General features: G+C 49.9%; 1 protein-coding gene across 4 annotated transcripts in view; it reads right to left on the bottom strand.

Moving 5' to 3' along the window:
• Asap2 (ArfGAP with SH3 domain, ankyrin repeat and PH domain 2) overlaps nucleotides 1–17234 on the bottom strand; it is a 151293-nt gene that overhangs the window by 55645 nt on the left and 78414 nt on the right. For all 4 annotated transcript variants that reach the window (XM_013353523.2, XM_013353524.2, XM_013353525.2 and 1 more), the window contains exons 4-9: nucleotides 12763–12837; nucleotides 11466–11515; nucleotides 8452–8581; nucleotides 5915–6000; nucleotides 756–831; nucleotides 453–539 (exon numbers count right to left, since the gene is read on the bottom strand). In XM_013353523.2, coding sequence (XP_013208977.2) covers nucleotides 453–539; nucleotides 756–831; nucleotides 5915–6000; nucleotides 8452–8581; nucleotides 11466–11515; nucleotides 12763–12837 — 504 coding nt within the window. The remainder of the gene's footprint in view (nucleotides 1–452; nucleotides 540–755; nucleotides 832–5914; nucleotides 6001–8451; nucleotides 8582–11465; nucleotides 11516–12762; nucleotides 12838–17234) is intronic.

The following is a 17234-nucleotide window of genomic DNA, read 5'->3' as shown; positions in this document are numbered from 1 at the left end:
GGGGAGAGTTCACACTGGGGGTAGTTCACACTGAGGAGAGTTCAGACAGGGTAAAGTTCACACTGGGGAGAGTTCACACAGGGGAGAGTTCACACAGGGGACAGGTTCTCAGTGGGAGCAGTTCACACACACAGAACAGGGAAATCACAAAGTTTGGGGACAGACTTAGGGTCTAAATGTGACAGACTGAACTGTGACAGAGCAGGAGAAGCATCACACCTGGCCACTCCAGGCCCATAGTGGTTGCTGCTCCTAGAAGGAAGTACCCTAAAATAGACGGCCTTATAACACTAAGATTTCAAAAGCAAAAGACATTTCAGGCTAATAGACACGGTCCCAGAGGAGTCTGTGAGCCCCTGTCAACATGGACGTCACAGTCCTCAGCCCAAAGCTTCTAAGGCATGGGGGGCGGGGGTGGTTAACAGTGATCCTCCAGTCTTAAATCCCCTCACCTCTTTCTGCTCAACCTGCAAAGCCGATTTCAAAATATCCCGAAGCTGTATCAGCTGCCGTCGTTCCTCATCCTGGGCCTGTTTGATCTTTGAAGAGCAAACGAAGCAGAGAAAAGTAAGACTAAGGCGCCCTTAGATGTTGTGGATCATGGTATTTCCACACACGAGCACACGTGGGGATGGCCTTCACACCATCCCTCGGCACACCAGAGCTGGTCCTTGCAGGACAGCACAGCCAGCATGCACAAGTTTGCAGAAATGGGCCCTGAATGGTGACACCCCATACAGAGGGAGGCTACTCACTGTGTGGAGATCCGTGGAGAGTGTTTCAATGGAAGGCTTGAGGCTTTCTACGGCTTTGAGTCCATCCTGGAAAAAACTGGGGGAAAGAAAAAGCAGAGATTGTGTGTCACGGGGGAGGAGGCTGTTAGCCATGAGACTATGGGAGGAAGGAGGTGGGGTTCCTGGAAGAACAGAACCACGCAAGATCTGGCAAAACCAGAATAAAATGACAAAACTGCAAACAAACTGGAAAGGAATGGCAATAAGGCCGAGCATTTCCCCCACATAAAAGAGGACTTGATTTTAAGTTAGTAAATAGAAACTAGACTTCCTGGACAGTGGCAGTGAGGGCTTTGAGGCCAAAAAGCCATAAGGTGCAAACCAGAGCGCTTACTAGAGAATTCTATTAGGAAACAGTCAAGTGGAATACCGGGCAACTTTGACACACATCAATGGCTGGGCTCCACCTACACGGAAAGCAGGGTGGGTTTCAAAGGTTAGATAGCAAAAGGGATCTCCTAAAGCGAGGGACTCAGGGCTGTGAGGTCACTTAAGACAAAGGATTCAGGAGAGGTAGCAAAGTTGCTAGTCTACAGCACAGCCCCAAAGCATGCCAGCCAGTCGTCACCGTCAACCTGACTGGATTTAAGATCACCTAGGAGACTCACACATGGGTCTGGATGCAAGGGCTTTTATTTCTAGAGAGGTTGAGCCAAGCAGGGAAGACCAACGTGCAAGTGGGGGTACGATCCCGTGAGCTGGGGTCCCGGATGGAATGAAAAAGAGAAAGCAAGCTGAAAGCCAGCACTGGCTCCTCTATCCCCTGCTACCTGAACCTTTCCCTCTGGCAGACTCCGCCTCCACACAGCAGGAGTAACCTCCCCTCCACGGCAGGCTTTCATTGGCTGTTCCATCTCAGCAAGAGAAGTAACTTAAACAGCCAGGCAACCAGAACTCAACCCTTCCTGGACAACCTTCAGCAAAAGCCAGATGTCAGAGGTGATGTGTATGCTCGCCGAATCCCAGCACCCCTATGGTGAGGAGAGAAGAGAATTGGCCAGATGCACAGGCAGCGGCAGAAGCAGAGGAGACTGTGGAAGGAAAGAGCAGGCTCCCCAAGTTGTCTGCTGACCTCAGGTCACCCAAAGGCATGCAAGCATCACATACCTACACGCACAAATTAAAAAATAAATGATAACTAAAAATCTGGGGGGAAGGAAGAAAGTGACCTGGGTCTCACATCTATATTTACTTAGGTGATTTTTTTTTTCTTTTTTTCTTTTAAAGTCATCGATGGTCCCATGAGACTCTTTCACCCTAAGTGTGCCACAAAACAGAAGGGTCGTGAAAACAATGTAGCCAGTCACTCAACATAAGTGACGAGATATTTACCTGTGTTTAATGTTTCTAAACACAGAACATGCTTCTGGGTAGCAATTAATTATGTCCCCGTGTCAATGTGACCTGTCCGGGTATTTGTGGCCACAGTTAGAGCAAACACGTCAGGTCCCCTGCCTCTCTGGGCTTCCTAAATTGACGAGGAAATCTTGAAGAACTGAAGGGCCATGGGCACCAGAAAGTGGGCTGGTCCTGTTGTGAACTGGTGTTATCTCCGTGCCTTAGTTACAGTTCTTTATGTAATGACTCCCTTGCTCACTCCGCATTCTGGTAATGTAGGTAGGTCACAAGAGAGAGAGGAAGAGATAAACATAGGAGGCAGGGAATGCAAGTACAGGAAAAGGCGGTACCCGGGGAGGGAACAGGTGCACAGCCCTGGGCATCTGCAGCTTGGCAACTCTTCCCAAGGTAGACGGAAAGAGCAAGGGTGTAGTCAGGGGCTCGGGAGCCTGGCTCTCACACGTTTCCTGGAGAGTACACGCAGAAGGTGCAAACTTGGGCTAAGTATGCAGTTTTCATCTTTGACAAACCTATGAATCCACCTATAATGCCCCCACCCACTCTTGCTCTGACTCTCAAACATCCATCCATCTGTGCCCTCCTTCTAGAGGGTACCAGGCAGACACCACAGCAGCTTCAAAGGGAAGGAGCTCAAGGGCTGCTTCCGTGACCTCCGTCCGTCAGTCACTGTGACACTCACAGGTGCGTGTCCCCAAAGCCTGTTAGCATTTTCCACGCTTTAGTCAAAGGGCATTTATCACTGGTGTTACCAAATCAGACTTTGTTCTCTTCCTATTGGACATTTTCTAGCCAGTTCAACCACAGTTTTCGAGCCTTGAAAATGGAACTCTTTAGATGCGATCTTTTCTCCTGGACCACACACACTGTGCCAAGAGCCCCACAGTCACGCTACCATCACATCAGGATGGGGACCCCATCTATTGAGGGTCTGCCCACGGCACCCACCCCTTCCTGGCACAAAAACCCACTCCTCCACATCTCCTCTTCCCAAGCCTCATCAGCGTAGTGGTTGGCCCTCACAGCTCTGAGCAGTACGTTCTCAAAGTGCAAGGCAACTCAACACACCCTCCCACCTCCGAGAGAGCCACCACCGCAGAGAGTCGCCGCCTCCTTTAGTCACTGTCCCAAGGGCTGCCCTATTTCCCTTGGCTATTACAGAACAGCACCCTCCCTCTCCAGCAGCAGAAGACAAATCTTCAGATGCTCCAGGGACACAAGTGCCTGCCTTTGGGTGAAATTAAAAAAACGGTGACAACAAAATACTTAAAAAAAAAAAACAAACTACAAAATGTAACAAGCAAAAATAAATGTAAAAGCAAAATTAAGGTGCATGGAAGTCATTCTAAGGGTCTAGATGCCACGTGGAAGACAGCCGTGGCGAGGGCACCTGAAGAGGCCCTGTGAAGGGCTGCACAACGTGCAGAGCACACACGTGACCCCAGGTTCCTCTCAGGCTTTGTTTTGCCTCCCAAGGATGAACTGAGCCATGTGAGGACACGACCCCCACATTCGCACACATCAGCCCTCAACCGAGGAGGAAACGGGAAGACTTGCATTTCAGAAGAGCTAGTGTCCATAAAAGGTCAAGCGATTCACTTTCCACAAGTAGCCTGTTGCTACCCAACTGATATTTTGTGCAAAATAAAGAAGAAAAAGGAAATCTGAGAATAACTTTTCCCTAAAAATAAAAACCCAATGAGGAAGCAACCCACTTCCTACGCAGCCTGGCAACCGGGCTATGCGGATGGAGCAGCAGCTCCGATCTGCTGAGCAGGTCCTCGCTTTGAGTCTATCAGAGAAAACCATCTTGAAAATTCTAGAAATTCCAGGTCCTCTGAGTCTGGGCAAGTCTTTCCCAGCTGATGTCCCACCTGATCACAAGCTAACAGAGTCACCACAGCCACCCTGAGATCAACGGCTAAGCAGCCTCGGGGTGAGCACCCGAGCCCCCACTGCACATGCATAGCTGGTCCACACGGCATCCCTGGACATGGGAATGAATGAAGATGCTGCAGAGGCAAGGAGATGAGGTCCCATCCAGACGGTGCGTCTGCTGGAGCACAGGGGAAGCCAGAGGACCTTCCAGGGAAGGGGACAAAGTATGTGCAGTGACACCATCCCCAGGCCAGGCCATTCAGAGAGCAGCAGACAGACAGGTGTGGCAGCTTGACCTCTGAGGGATTTCTCAAAGGGCTTCACACTTTCCCCTCCAGCGGGGATCAGTTCAGCCATGCTAATGTCACCCCAGACTACTCTATGGCAGTTCACTGTCTGGGGCTACTCTTTTAAAATAATGTATTTGTTTAACTCTACGTGTATGTATGTGCACATGAGTGGATGTATGTGCACCATGTGTCTGCGGAAGCCTTCGGAGGTAAGAAGAGGAGTCGGATCCCCTGGAACTAGAGTTACGGGCGGTTCTGAGCTGCCACGTGGGTTCTGGGAATCCAACCTAAGTCCTCCGGAAGAGCAGACGGCGCTCTTAACCATCAAGCCACCTCTCCAGTCTTCAGAACGCCGACGCAAACATCTGGTCCCCGATCCATCTCTCCAAGCACATCCTTTTATCTCAGCACCTTGTATAAGCCTTATATAAACAAGAACTCCATCAAAGTCTACTGGGTGAGTGAGGGAAGATGCCGTGGCTTGTGAAAAAGTCATGGGTGTGCATTCACACCAGTGGTCAGGGGCCTGGACTGGAAACATCCACAGCAAAGCCAAGTGTCCAGAACACGAATATTCTCTTTCGCTCCCACTGACTTCCTAAGACCAGTAATGTATGCAAGTACTGGCTTAGCGAAACACACCAAATCAACGCTGTGTCCCCTCTTCCTCAAAATCAACAAAATCTGAGAGCCTGTGTCAGACCAAACAAACTGGCCCCTCTACAAAAAAAAAAAAGAAAAAAAAAGGTATTTGACAATTGTTGCCAATTTTTAAATACTGCCTCCCTACTTCCATTTTTCATTGAGGCACAATCCTCAAGCCCTAAGATCGCTCTTTGGAAGTGTACAGTGCAGTAGATTTTAGAATACTGCCAGTGTCTGCACCAATCAGAACGTGTTCTGTTGCCTCCGAAAGAGCAAGGACTCATAAGCGGTCAGGCCCCACACCTTCATCTTCTATGGGAATGTTTAAGCTGCTTTCTGTCTATAAAGTGTTTTTACTCCTGGGTTGTAAAATACAGAGTCATGCAGTGTGACCTTCCGTCTCTGCCTTCCTTCTCTCTACATAGTTAAGGTTCATCTGTGTTGTATTCTGGTGCTTCTTTTTTCCCATGGTCGTTTATTCATTCATTCATTCATTCATTCATTCATTCATTCATTCACAGAATCCCATGTAGCCCAGGCTAGTGTCTATATAGCCTTAAAACTTCTGCTCCTTCTGCCTCTACCTCCTAGGCGGACCAGGATTATGTCACCACATTGGTTGACGTAGTGCTGGAATTACCAACCCAAGAGTCTCTGCGTGCCAGGTGAACACTCTGCAAACTTGGCTGCAGCCCCAGCCCCAGCTCATGATAATAATAATTTCTCTCCCCCGGACACCCCAGTTCTGGGAATTAAACCTAGGCCCCTACACATACCAGGCCAAGAGTGAGTTACCACTGAGCTATGTTCGTGTACACACACACACACACACACACACACACACACACACACACACACACACAAGTGTTTATTCCCTCAACACAAAGCTACCCACTGGAAGCTGCCACCCACAGGGAGCATTCGAGGACACCATGAAACAGGGCCACTTACTTGCACTGGGCGTGGAAGTACTTGATCAGATTCTGCAGCAAATCCACTCCTTTTTTAACCTTGATTTCATTGACCTTCAGCAGATACTGTTGAGAAACAAGGGAAGGCCATGGCAGAAGTCAGCAGCCGGGAGCGTCTGACGACATCAGGGGCTCTTTTGAAACAGGGTCTCCTGTAGCCTAGGCTAGCCTTAAACTCGCTGGACAATCAAGGAGTACCTTGAATTTCTGGTCCCCTTGCTTCCCCCCCCCCCAAGTGCTGGGATACAGGTATGTAACACCACACCTGGCTTAAGCAGGGCTGGAGTCTGACCCCAGGGGCTTGTGCACACTTGGTGTGTACACTACCAACTGCGCCACACCCCTTGTTCAAGACTGACTCTATCTGGACGTGTTTAACAGCTTGTAAACCGGGCAGAGCTTGTGCTAGACACCAGGTGCTGTCTGCAAACGTGACTAAATGGCTATGCTGGTCAGGTAATGCAACGTTTAATAATCACACATCCTACTAACTAGAGAGTCTGCGATATAACCAGGCAGGACGAGCTTACTCTCAATGCATGGGTGGAGGATGCCAGGAACAAATGGGAGTTTCTAACTGCCTTAGCTTTTATTATGTATTTTCTACCCAGGTCCCTTTTACACTGTCCTCGAACTGAGATCAATGGCACTTTGCCACCACACCCAGTTTCAAGTCCCTTTCTTTACCAGCTCCTTGTCTTCAACACTGTTAGCGTCCAGTAGTGGAGATTTTGTTACTGATCCAAAGCACTAAAACGGTGAATTTTAAATGAATTGTATCAAAGCCACGTCTAACCCAGAGAATCCATCAAGGATTGCTGAGCAGGAAGCCCAGGCGTTATAAAATTCATTCGTCCCTTCCTAAAAGTGTCCAGAACAAGGGCTTTATAAACCCCCTTCCCCTCACTGTGAGGTGGTGGCATAGAGAGGGCTCAGCAGTTAAGAGCACTGAGGACCCAGGTTCAATTCCAAGCACCCACATGGCAGCTTATGACTGTCTGTAACTTCAAGATCTGACACCTTCACACAGACATACATGCAGGCAAAACACAAATTTATATCGGGAGGTGGTGGCACACGGCACACACCTTTAATCCCAGCACTCAGGAGGCAGAGGCAGGTGGATCTCCGTGAGTTTGAGGCCAGCCTGGTCTACAGAGCGAGTTCCAGGACAGGCTCCAAAGCTACAGAGAAACCCTGTCTCGGAAAACAAACAAACAAACAAAAAAGCCAAAACCCAAAAACAAAACAACAACAAAAACAAAACAAAACAAAACACCAATGCACATAAAATATTTTTTAAAAAAAGAATCCTGAACACATCTCCTCTTCAAGACAGGATGGCCCAGGAAAACCTGCTAACCTGAGGTAAGCCCCGTGAGTTCCCAGCTGTCTCAGGATGAGCCCAAGTCCAGAAACCCTCCTAGGCCAGCTGTGCAAGCCAGTGAGGGGACAGGAAGCCGCTCTGAAACCATAACAACAAATTTTCTTCTCTCTGTAAGAACTGCCTATGTGTCCTTTCTCCTTCCTTTTTGATAGTTATTCACTCTTAATTGGATATCTGGCAATGGACCAAAATGATACAATCATTAATAAAACGTTTGGCAACGTAGCAAGACTTACAATGTGTACGCTCTTTGACCCGGAAGTTCTACTTACCGGAACTTATTATAAAAAGCAATCCATAAAGCATACAATTAGGAAGGAAGGTCTGCGAAGGCTTTTTCTTTTCTTTTTTTTAACTAGTGCCCTATTTAAGGAGGTATAACAAGTACCACTGGGCTGAGGATTAGGCTAATGCAGACTCTGGGGGAGAGGCGGGGCTATTTTCACACACACACACAAAGGCCTTCATGCTTCTTGGACTCTGATCTAGATAAAGGCTCTTGATGTCAGCTCCCCTTTGCCCTTCTCCAAGACACCGGCAAAGACCATAGAAAGCAAGACCCCTAGGGCGGGTGATGTCTAACTGGATAGTAAGGATGCTGTGGGAGCCATGAACGTCTTCCGCTAGCTCTTCACACCTCCCTTCCACCGACTGCACAGGTGTAATAAGAACTCCTAAAAGCATGGAAGAGGTAAATATTCTAGCCAACTCCTGTGAGAAAGTATGGAGGCCAGAGAGGACGCTCTTAGATTCCTGTGTGTGTTCCTGGGCACGTGAGGGCAGGTCTATCTGGAGGCCAGAAGAGGGTACCAGAGCCCTTGGATCTGGAATTACAGGCGCTGTGGGCAGCCTGGTCTGGGTGCAGGGATCCAAACTCTGATCCTCATGACCGAGCAGCAGGTGCTCTTGACCTCTGAGTCCGGTCTCTGCCAGTCCCTCTCTCTTCCTTGAGTGAAGGTTGGCTTTAGACTGACCTAAACCCACACACCAGGACGTAGCCTAAGATTCCTCTACGGAAACAAACCTTCAGCCCAGAAACGCAGTCCGGTTGTCTGGTGGGGAAGACCACACTGGAGAGGGTGTGCGCCCGTGGCCCAGCCTGTACCACCTTCCCCTTCCCAGCCTCTCACCTCACACATCTGCAGCTGGAAGAAGCGCCGTTCCTTCTCCATTTCCTCTGCGATTTCGGCCCCGCTGATTTCAGTGCGGATCATCCCGTGGAGCTTGGCGTGCTCCTTCTTCTCCTTCTCTATTTTGGTTCTGTGTGTGAAGGAAACGCGAGGGTGAGTCAAGAGGCCACTGGGCACCGCACTCCCCAGCGGACAGCCTCAGAATCATCTGCAGAGACGAATGCCCGCCCGTGTGGCACTCTTCAAAGCGGGCAACCTCTTAACTCTCGCAGAAAGCAAGCTACGCGGTGTCATGGAAACACCACTGCTCACGCAACAGATACTGACTAAGCACCTGTTGGGTCCGATCTGTGTCCGAGGAGATGGAAGACCCACACAAGCCTTGCCCTTGATAGCCAGCCTCTCGCTAGAGACCCTCACTAGCACCCTCTGTGTCGCAGTTAGCAAAGTCACACACAGTTCTGGCTTCCAGAGTGCTCCTCACGACAACATCATGCTGTTCAACCATTCTCTTCCTTCATGTCCCTTCCCACAGAGACTTCATGCTAAGCTACATGACTTAAATGTCACGTGTACAGTTCAGGTATAAACTGACCAGCTGGGCACACACCTAGAAACATCCAACACCAAGGGAAACGGTGTCACAGAGTTGCACGGGCCATGGAAAGCGCTGGACCTAAAGGCCTTGGAGGCACTTCCTGCCCAGCCTCAGCTCACGCACAGAGACACAGCTGGCATTTTCCTTAAAAGCTGTTTGATGATTATATAGGCTACTTTAGGGTTCGCCATCACAGGAGGCAGTGTGTGCGTGTGTGTCTGTCTGTGCATACGTGTGGAAGATGCACGAATGCCAGCCCTTTGCTCTTCTGTCTGGCACACCAGGTCAACCTGATACTCTGAAGGCGCCAAGAATGTGAAGGACTAGGAGGTCACTCGCCGGGGACGTTGTCTCAAGAATTCAGGCACCTCAACAGACCTGTGACCATAGGGCACTACAGTCTCTAAGCTCCTTACACCATTCTGCTACGCTGGCCATGTAGCTAAACACTCAATCAATACAGAACTACTGCGGAGGAATCCTGCAGCCATCTCAGACCTAGTTATCACACATGATAGGGAAACTGCCCAAGTTTACGGTTAAAGAATAACTTTTTGATGTATCCTAGCGTTGCTTTGAGTTTAAAAGGCTCTGTAAGTCCTCCCCACTCCCAAGCCAGACTCTGACATGATTCTGTCCTTATGCCGAGCAAGTCAAGCTTTGTCTTGGAGAGTGTGATGCCATCGCTCCCCCCAGTCTCTTTCTCTCTCAACCAGAGACCCCTCTCCCACAGTGTTCTCGGCCATCACTCTACCCTGCTCCAACCATCCACGTCTCTGAGAGAGGTCGTGGTGTAAGGGGCAATGTGCAGGTACAGTTGGACAGTGGTGAGCCAATCCCACTCCTGACCCTAAGCTACATAGGCAGGTGCCAGGCCCCAGCAAACAGTAGCAGCCGTGTGCTGACGGCATTGAACTTAGCACAGTGAAAAGAGGCTAAGTGGCCAAGGACAATGGTTGGGAGCCTCCTTGAGTTGAACAGACATTCTAGGTCCCCCAGTCTCGTTCCACTCCTGCTGAGTATAGGAGTGGATGCCACCCGTGATCGGGGGGAGGGACCCAGTTAAAACGCTTAAGTCATTTTTACAATGACTTCCTTCTTAAGACCCTTCACTTTACCAGACGGCTCTGTAGGGAAGTGTCTTTCCTTTCAGGGATGCCTCCAGCACCCTGGCAGATACAAGGTAAACACAAAACATTTAAAGGAATTGTCAATCTCCATCATTTCAATCATCAACACCTTTAAGGCACCCTCTCTCCCACCATACACACACATACACACACACATACACACACACACACACACACACACACACACACACACACACACACACACACACGATACCATCACTAGCTGTTTCTAGCTGGCCTTATTCTCCCTGCCTTCAGAATGAGAAACTGATGAGAAATGTTCTAACTGCCTGTCCCTGGCCACTAGCAGACTGACCTTCAGCAGAGGGAGACATCAGGGTCACTGAGCCCCAACCACTACCTCCCTCCCTAGCAACAAAAAAACAAGTAAAAACTGAAGCCCTCCGGGCTGGCAGTCCTAAAAACAAGAGATCTTGTATTTCAGATAAACAGGGACTGGGAGCTAAGAGTGCACTTAAAAAACAAACAAATGAGGGCTGGAGAGATGGCTCAGTGGTTAAGAGCATTGCCTGCTCTTCCAAAGGCCCTGAGTTCAATTCCCAGCAACCACATGGTGGCTCACAACCATCTGTACTGAGGTCTGGTGCCCTCTTCTGTCCTACAGGCACACACACAGACAGAATATTGTATACATAATAAGTAAATAAATAAATAAATATTACAAACAGAAGAACAAAAAGACACCCTTGTGTGTGGAGGTGCACCTGCCTGCGTCTGTGTGTGTATCCCGGCGGGAACGTGGTCAGAGGGCCCCCTCAGGGGTCAGTCCTTGTCTTTTGCTTTCTGTGAGACAGCGTCTCTCGTTTGCCCCTGTGTAAGGGGCGACCTGGTAGACAAATTTCAGGAACTCTGGCCGTCTCCACTTCCCACCTTACCCCAGGACAGTGCGATCACAGCCACCACCACAGCTGTCTCTTCACACGGGTTCTGGGGCCTCAAACTCAGGACTTCACGTTCGCAGAGTCAGTGGTTTATCCCGTGAGCCATCCCCCCAGCTCCAGGGCTCTGTTTATTTAATGAACCACCAGGAGCCCTAATGTGAAACCCTATTCTGTGACTGACACCACAGAGCTTGCTGGAAGAGGCCACCCTCTCTGAACACAGACGACAGATACACCTGTCACCAGGAGGCATGCGACACAGCTTTGAGGAAAATCCTTTCCTGGATTTGGTTTATTCAGACAGTCCCTGCGAGCAACAAAATCCCCATTTAAAACTGAAATCTCAAATTGCCTACATAACTTAAAACAATAAAAAACACTCACATTTTGGTTTCATAGTCCTTCCACGCTTTATCAAAGGGCTTTTTCAGATCCTGCAAGCAGAGGGGCAGCGAGTAAGTTTAATTAATCATTAACTTCTGTGCAAGACAGACATCCAAACCCCCAGACTGGTTTGTACAGGCGCTAGCCTCTGGAAGAAGTCACGCGTGGGATCCTACCCTTGAGACTAGGGGTGGGCCGGCCAGCCTTCCTTCCTTTCCATTCTTTCTCATTCTAAGACATGCATTATACAACATACAACACACACAAAGATCAGGTCAAACAACATGCATACCGCCCTGTTCACTTCCACCCCTATCCTAGTGCCCTGGGCTTCCCTTCTGCACTCAGGGTTCAGAGCTGGGGTTCGTGGTTTCTAACAGGGCTTGGCCTTCACATCTCTCCAAAGGTTCCCACACAGCTCTGTTTCCCTTCAACAAGACTATTTTCTGTGTTTAAACTTTGTGTCTCCAGGGGCCATGGAAGGTCTCTGTGAAATTGCCCTCCCGCTCCTGACAGCCTGGCCCAGGGCGTGGATCCATGCTTCCACTATGGGACGTGTCTTTCCTCTGCAGACGGCAACCTCCTACCCCTTGCTTTTTGTTTGTTTGTTTCCTGGTAAATCAGCTGGCCTGATTTCCGGGCCTGCACAGGGAAAACACATCAAGTTTCTTGCTGTCCTAACAGCTCTCTCCCTGCCTGCTTTGGAAGGGATTCAGCAGGGGGTCTAGGCAGAGGTCCCCAAGATGGTTCAGACAGGCTGCCAGATGTACCTAGACCCCTGAAATCACACACATATACAAAGACATGGGTTTCTCAAGAACCCAGCCAAACATCCCTTTAGCCCTGAGACTAATAGCAGTTCCTACATCAACTAAGTACTACAAGGCCTCGGTGAGCATCCTCTGGGGGCAGAGACACATAGTCAGCTCACGCTCCATGAGACCTTCCGCCCTTGCTAGGGTCCTTTCTAGGGGTAGAGCAGGAACACAACAGCAAGGAAACCAGATTCCCCCTCCTCTCCGTGCTCCTGTGGCGCTATGGGAACCCTCTGGTGTGCTGCGAGTGTCCAACTGGCTCGTTTCCCTCTCTGTGTTCTCCCTTCACCAAGCTTGCAGCACCAGCAAGAGAAGAACCCACAGGCCAAGTGGCATGGCGGCGGCTGCATCACGTGGCACCAAAACGCCAAATGAAAGGAAAGAAAGTGAGTGCCATTCCTGTGGCTACATGCGGTGGGCGGGGGTGACAGCCACTGTGACCCCTCCCCCCACAATGTCCAAACCCCGGTACTCATTCGTACCCCTTTCACGCCTTTCAGGTCTCCTTTCAGCAGACTGTCCAGAGGGAAGGAGATGATGTTGTTCATATTTTGAATCTAAAAAGGAAAAGCACAGAAGATAGTCAACGTCCTTTCTAATCCAAGCAAAGATGACAAGCGTGTTGGGAAGGATGATGGGAATAATCTCCCTTCGTGGACAGCCTGGCTAGGAGGGTGCAGTGGCCTCCCCCACTCACTCATTTTGTTTCAGAAGTGAGCACGCAGCTAACGGAAGACCTGGATCTGTAGGCTTCCACGAGAACCTTCAATTGCTAAGCTGTGGGAAGTTGTCACCACTAGTGAAACCTAAACCTATCTCCGAACCACCAGTCAGTGAGAGAATCACTCACTCTAGTGCTTGAAACAAAAGGGCACAACCCACTCCTCAACGACATTGCTAGCAGCCCACTCCAGGCAGTGTGGGGGGTCCAGACTGGCATGATCCCTACACAGGAATGAGAAGAAGGCAGATCCAGAGGTTTCTGTCTGCAGGGAAGGCGTGTGAGCAAACACTGAAGGCAGTGAGCGAAGAAATGAGGATGCAGGGTAGACGGCAGAGTGCAGAGGAGGGCTGTGTGCCAAGGAGTGTGAGAGAGGGCGCACGCGTGAGTATGGTATGGTTATCAGTGTCTGCGAAAGTGTGCGTGTGTACCCGTCTGCTGGAAAAAAGGAGAAAGCAGAGAGCCAGGAAAAGGAAGGGCAGAAGCCAGGGAGCCAGAGCCTTGCTCTCCTTGCCAAAAGAAGCCAGAAATGCTGTCTTGAATTGTCATCGCAGAGTGAATCTTAAGGAATCAGAACTTCCTGACACACTCGGGGTCTGCTGTGAGCAAGCACGGATGCTTCAAGGGCAACTCAAACGTGAGTTAAGTGCCAACCGCAAATGTCTAGCACAGAGGCGAGCCCTCGACCCCAAGATGCCTTCCCACGTGGGAAATAAGCTTGAGATACACTTCCTCCCTCCTGGGCTCAGCCTACCTGCGCCCCCTCTCAATCCACACAACCTCTGCCACACTGTGTCAGCAGGTCCCATGTCTACATCACAGAAATGGACGGGAGGCAGGAGAAAGGACGGGAGAACCTCTGCATTCACATTCAACCCCAGCGAAGGGAACTTAACGTTTCAGTAGTTACCTTGCACAGGGAGATAAAATAAACGCACCATTTAAAAAGACAATCTGGAATATATCTCAGTTTGCCAGCACACGCCTTTAATCCCAGTACCAGGGAGGCAGAGGCAGGTGGTTTTCTGTGAGTTCCAGGGCATCCAGGACTACATAGTGAGATCCCCTATCTCCAGCACATAAAACTTTAATTACTGTGTGTAGGCACGTGTGTGAAGGTCAGAGGGCAACTTAAGGGAGCCGTTTCTCCCCTTGTACCATGTAAGTCCTGGAGGTTAATAAGGTTGGTCCTCAGGCTCGGCTGGCAGTAGACACCTTTACCGGCTGAATCATCTCCTTAGGCTCTCGGCACACGAAACGCTCAAGTGAGCTTGGAACTCGCTTGCACAACACTGCAAAAGCACGCCATGATGCTGGCATAAAAACAGAAACAACCACCAAAAAAGAAACCCCCGTGGCCAAAGGAGAGCGCATGAACGCCTGCCATTTCCAAAACGATTTTTTTGAGTAACCGTTGCTTTAGTATTAAGTGAGTCAGCATTTGTCATGGGCCTGGCCTCAGCCCAAGGCACACCGGAATCTGCCACGGCCTGTAAGGATTAACCTTAGCGGATCAACTTTTAAATACCGCAAAGCCCTACTGAGAGTGAGGTCTGTGGATGCCGGCGATGAACTAGCCTTTGCCTGTGATTAATCCCTGAGAGCAATCACACCCGGGTTTCCACTGTGAACAGACAGGAAGTCCCCACGTAGGGGCTCACCCTTCCCTCCTGCAAGACCAAAGACCAAGGCTTGCTACCTTGGCTCTACAACCATCCTGGTTCCTGTCCCCTCTACTAACCAGCTGCTTCACCTGGGAGTGGTCCGCAATGCACCTCTGCTCTGCACCATACAGCCATGCTAGGCCAAAGAGTCTCCGCCGACACCCAAATCGCAGCCACCCCATGCCTTGGTGTCCCTTCTCCTTACAGAGGCATTGCATCTCTTGCTCCCTGTCACAGGCTTCTAGGCCCTGGCTGCCCCAAGCCCTCCTTCGCAGTCCTACCAGGCTTACCTGGGACCAGGTTGCTAAGGGATACCAAAGTGCTAATTTGTGCAGGAGACGGCTGGCCCCATCCCACGCATCTCATCTGCCACTTTTCAGCTCTCCGTTCAGCCTCCTGAACTCTGCTTTTCCAATTTAGTGGCTTGTCCTCGATCTGTCCCCTGGCTGCAATGTCCTCTCTTGTCCTCACTGTCCAGCGCTATCTCCTTCCCAGCAGGACTCAAATGCCACCTTTCCCAGAAGGAAGGGATCATCTCCTTCCCTCCCCTATCACTCCCCAGGTCCCCAGACTTTCCCTGTGCTGAATTTCTTCTGGCACTTGGCAGGTCCTACCTGCATCTGGTATGTTCTAAAAGCCAGCGCTCCATGCTCCCTCTCATGAGCACCACGTCTCCCAGCATGGGGTGTGGCCTGAGAGAGGGCCGATCAACAAACATCCTCTGACCATCCAGACACGAGGCTTCAGTTACAGAGTGAATTACATCACTACTTTTAAGTCGAATGAAGGTGTGGCGGCACGTGTCTGTAAGCCTGGCACACTGGAGGATGAGAGGGAAGGATCCCAGGTTCAAAGTCAGTGTGGATACTGTCACAGTTACTATTGCTGTAATGAAGCACCATGGCCAATAGCAAGTTGGGGAGAAGAGAGTCTGTTCGGCTTACATGGCCACACTGCAGTCCATCACTAAATGAAGCCAGGAGCTGATGCAGAGGCCATGGAAGGCACGCTGTTTACTGGCTTGCTTCTCATGGCTTACTCAGTCTGTATTCTTAGAGAATCCAGGACCACCAGCCCAGAAGGAGCATCAAAATACAATGGGCTGGACACTTCCCGATCCACCACTCATTCAGAAAAACGCCCTAGAGACTTGCCAACAGCCCCACCTTTTCCAAAGACTCCAGCCAGTGTCAAGTTGACATCAAAGAGCCAGCACAGCTGCTTAGGAAGACCCTGCCTCAAAATAACACACAACAGCAGCAGCAGCAACAAAAGCAGAATCGACTGTATCATAACAAAGGAATAAAGTTTATCAATACAACCATGAGTTTTCTGAGTCTACTTCGCCAACAGCTGGCTAAGAGAGTAAAAGAAATACAATAAACTCTAGGGCCAGCGGTGTAGCTCGCTTTAGGAGAGCACTTGCCTAGCATGTACTAAGTTCGGTTCCCAGCACTGCACAAACCAGTAACTGCCACACGCTTGTAACTCTTCACTCAGAAGGGTTAAGAGTTCAAGGCCATCCCAGCTAAGTTCAAGCCATCTTTTCCCCCAAACAAAACAAAACAAAAACAGGAAAAAGAGAAGGGAGAGGAGGAAGGTGGGGAAAAAGGGAGGGAGGATTGAGGATTGGTGCTGATAGCAGATTGATCAAATAGATTTTAATACAAAAAGAAGCAGGCAAAACCTATAGGAAAGAGAAGCGTGGACAATTGTGGATATACACACACACTGGGGTGGTACGCTTTTCTCATCTTTTTTGTTTGTTTGTTTGTTTGGCTTTACTTTGTTTTTCGAGACAGAGTTTCTCTGTGTAGCCTTGGCTGTCCTGGAACTCACTCTATAGAGCAGGCTGGCCTCGATCTCACAGAGATCCACCTGCCTCTGCCTCTTTGGGCACTGGATTTAATACAGCGTGTTTTTAATGTTCGTTCATTTAAGCAAATCTTCATATAGTTAAGAACATCTTAAGCGACAGACACACTGGGGTCAGGCCACGCAGTCCCTCGAGCGAGAACATTTAACAATGACAACAGTGAAGACCTGTGTGTGTGGGGGGGGTGTTACGTGCAGCCTCAGGGGGGGCCAGGGAAGAAATGAGGTAGAGAAGGGCCAGGAGATGAAGACAACTGAGACAGACTCAGCCTAGGAATCGGGCTTGATAGGGAGGAGAGCCGCCAGTAACGTCCTGGTGGAGCCCCCGTGAGCCATAAGGGAAGCACGGGGCGGGGAGGGGGGCTCCTCAGAGTCACTTTTATCTGTAGAGGAGGGAAATTTTTGTTGAGCAGAACTCTATCCTCCGACAGGACCAGAGTCATGTGCCCAGGTAACTGGCAGGTGCAGAAGGTGGACTGAGATGCTGATGTAGACACAAGCAGCCATGGCAGGAGAGGGGACTGCCCTGTCAGCTGCAGCAAAGTGAAGCTTGGGCGCCGGGCCTGCCAAAGGAGTCTGGGCTCTATTTACGGAGTTTCCTTCTTGGCATTAGAAAAAGTTGACTGAAATAACAAACTACTGGTTTCTTCTTTTTCTTTTTTTTTCCTAACCAAAATTAAGTTATAGTAACAGA

Source organism: Microtus ochrogaster, unplaced genomic scaffold (assembly GCF_000317375.1).
Source record: "Microtus ochrogaster isolate Prairie Vole_2 unplaced genomic scaffold, MicOch1.0 UNK10, whole genome shotgun sequence".
In the NCBI taxonomy this organism is placed as follows: Eukaryota; Metazoa; Chordata; class Mammalia; order Rodentia; family Cricetidae; genus Microtus; species Microtus ochrogaster.
Note: the sequence above shows the minus strand (reverse complement) of the source record. Positions and strands in the feature narration are given on the sequence as shown.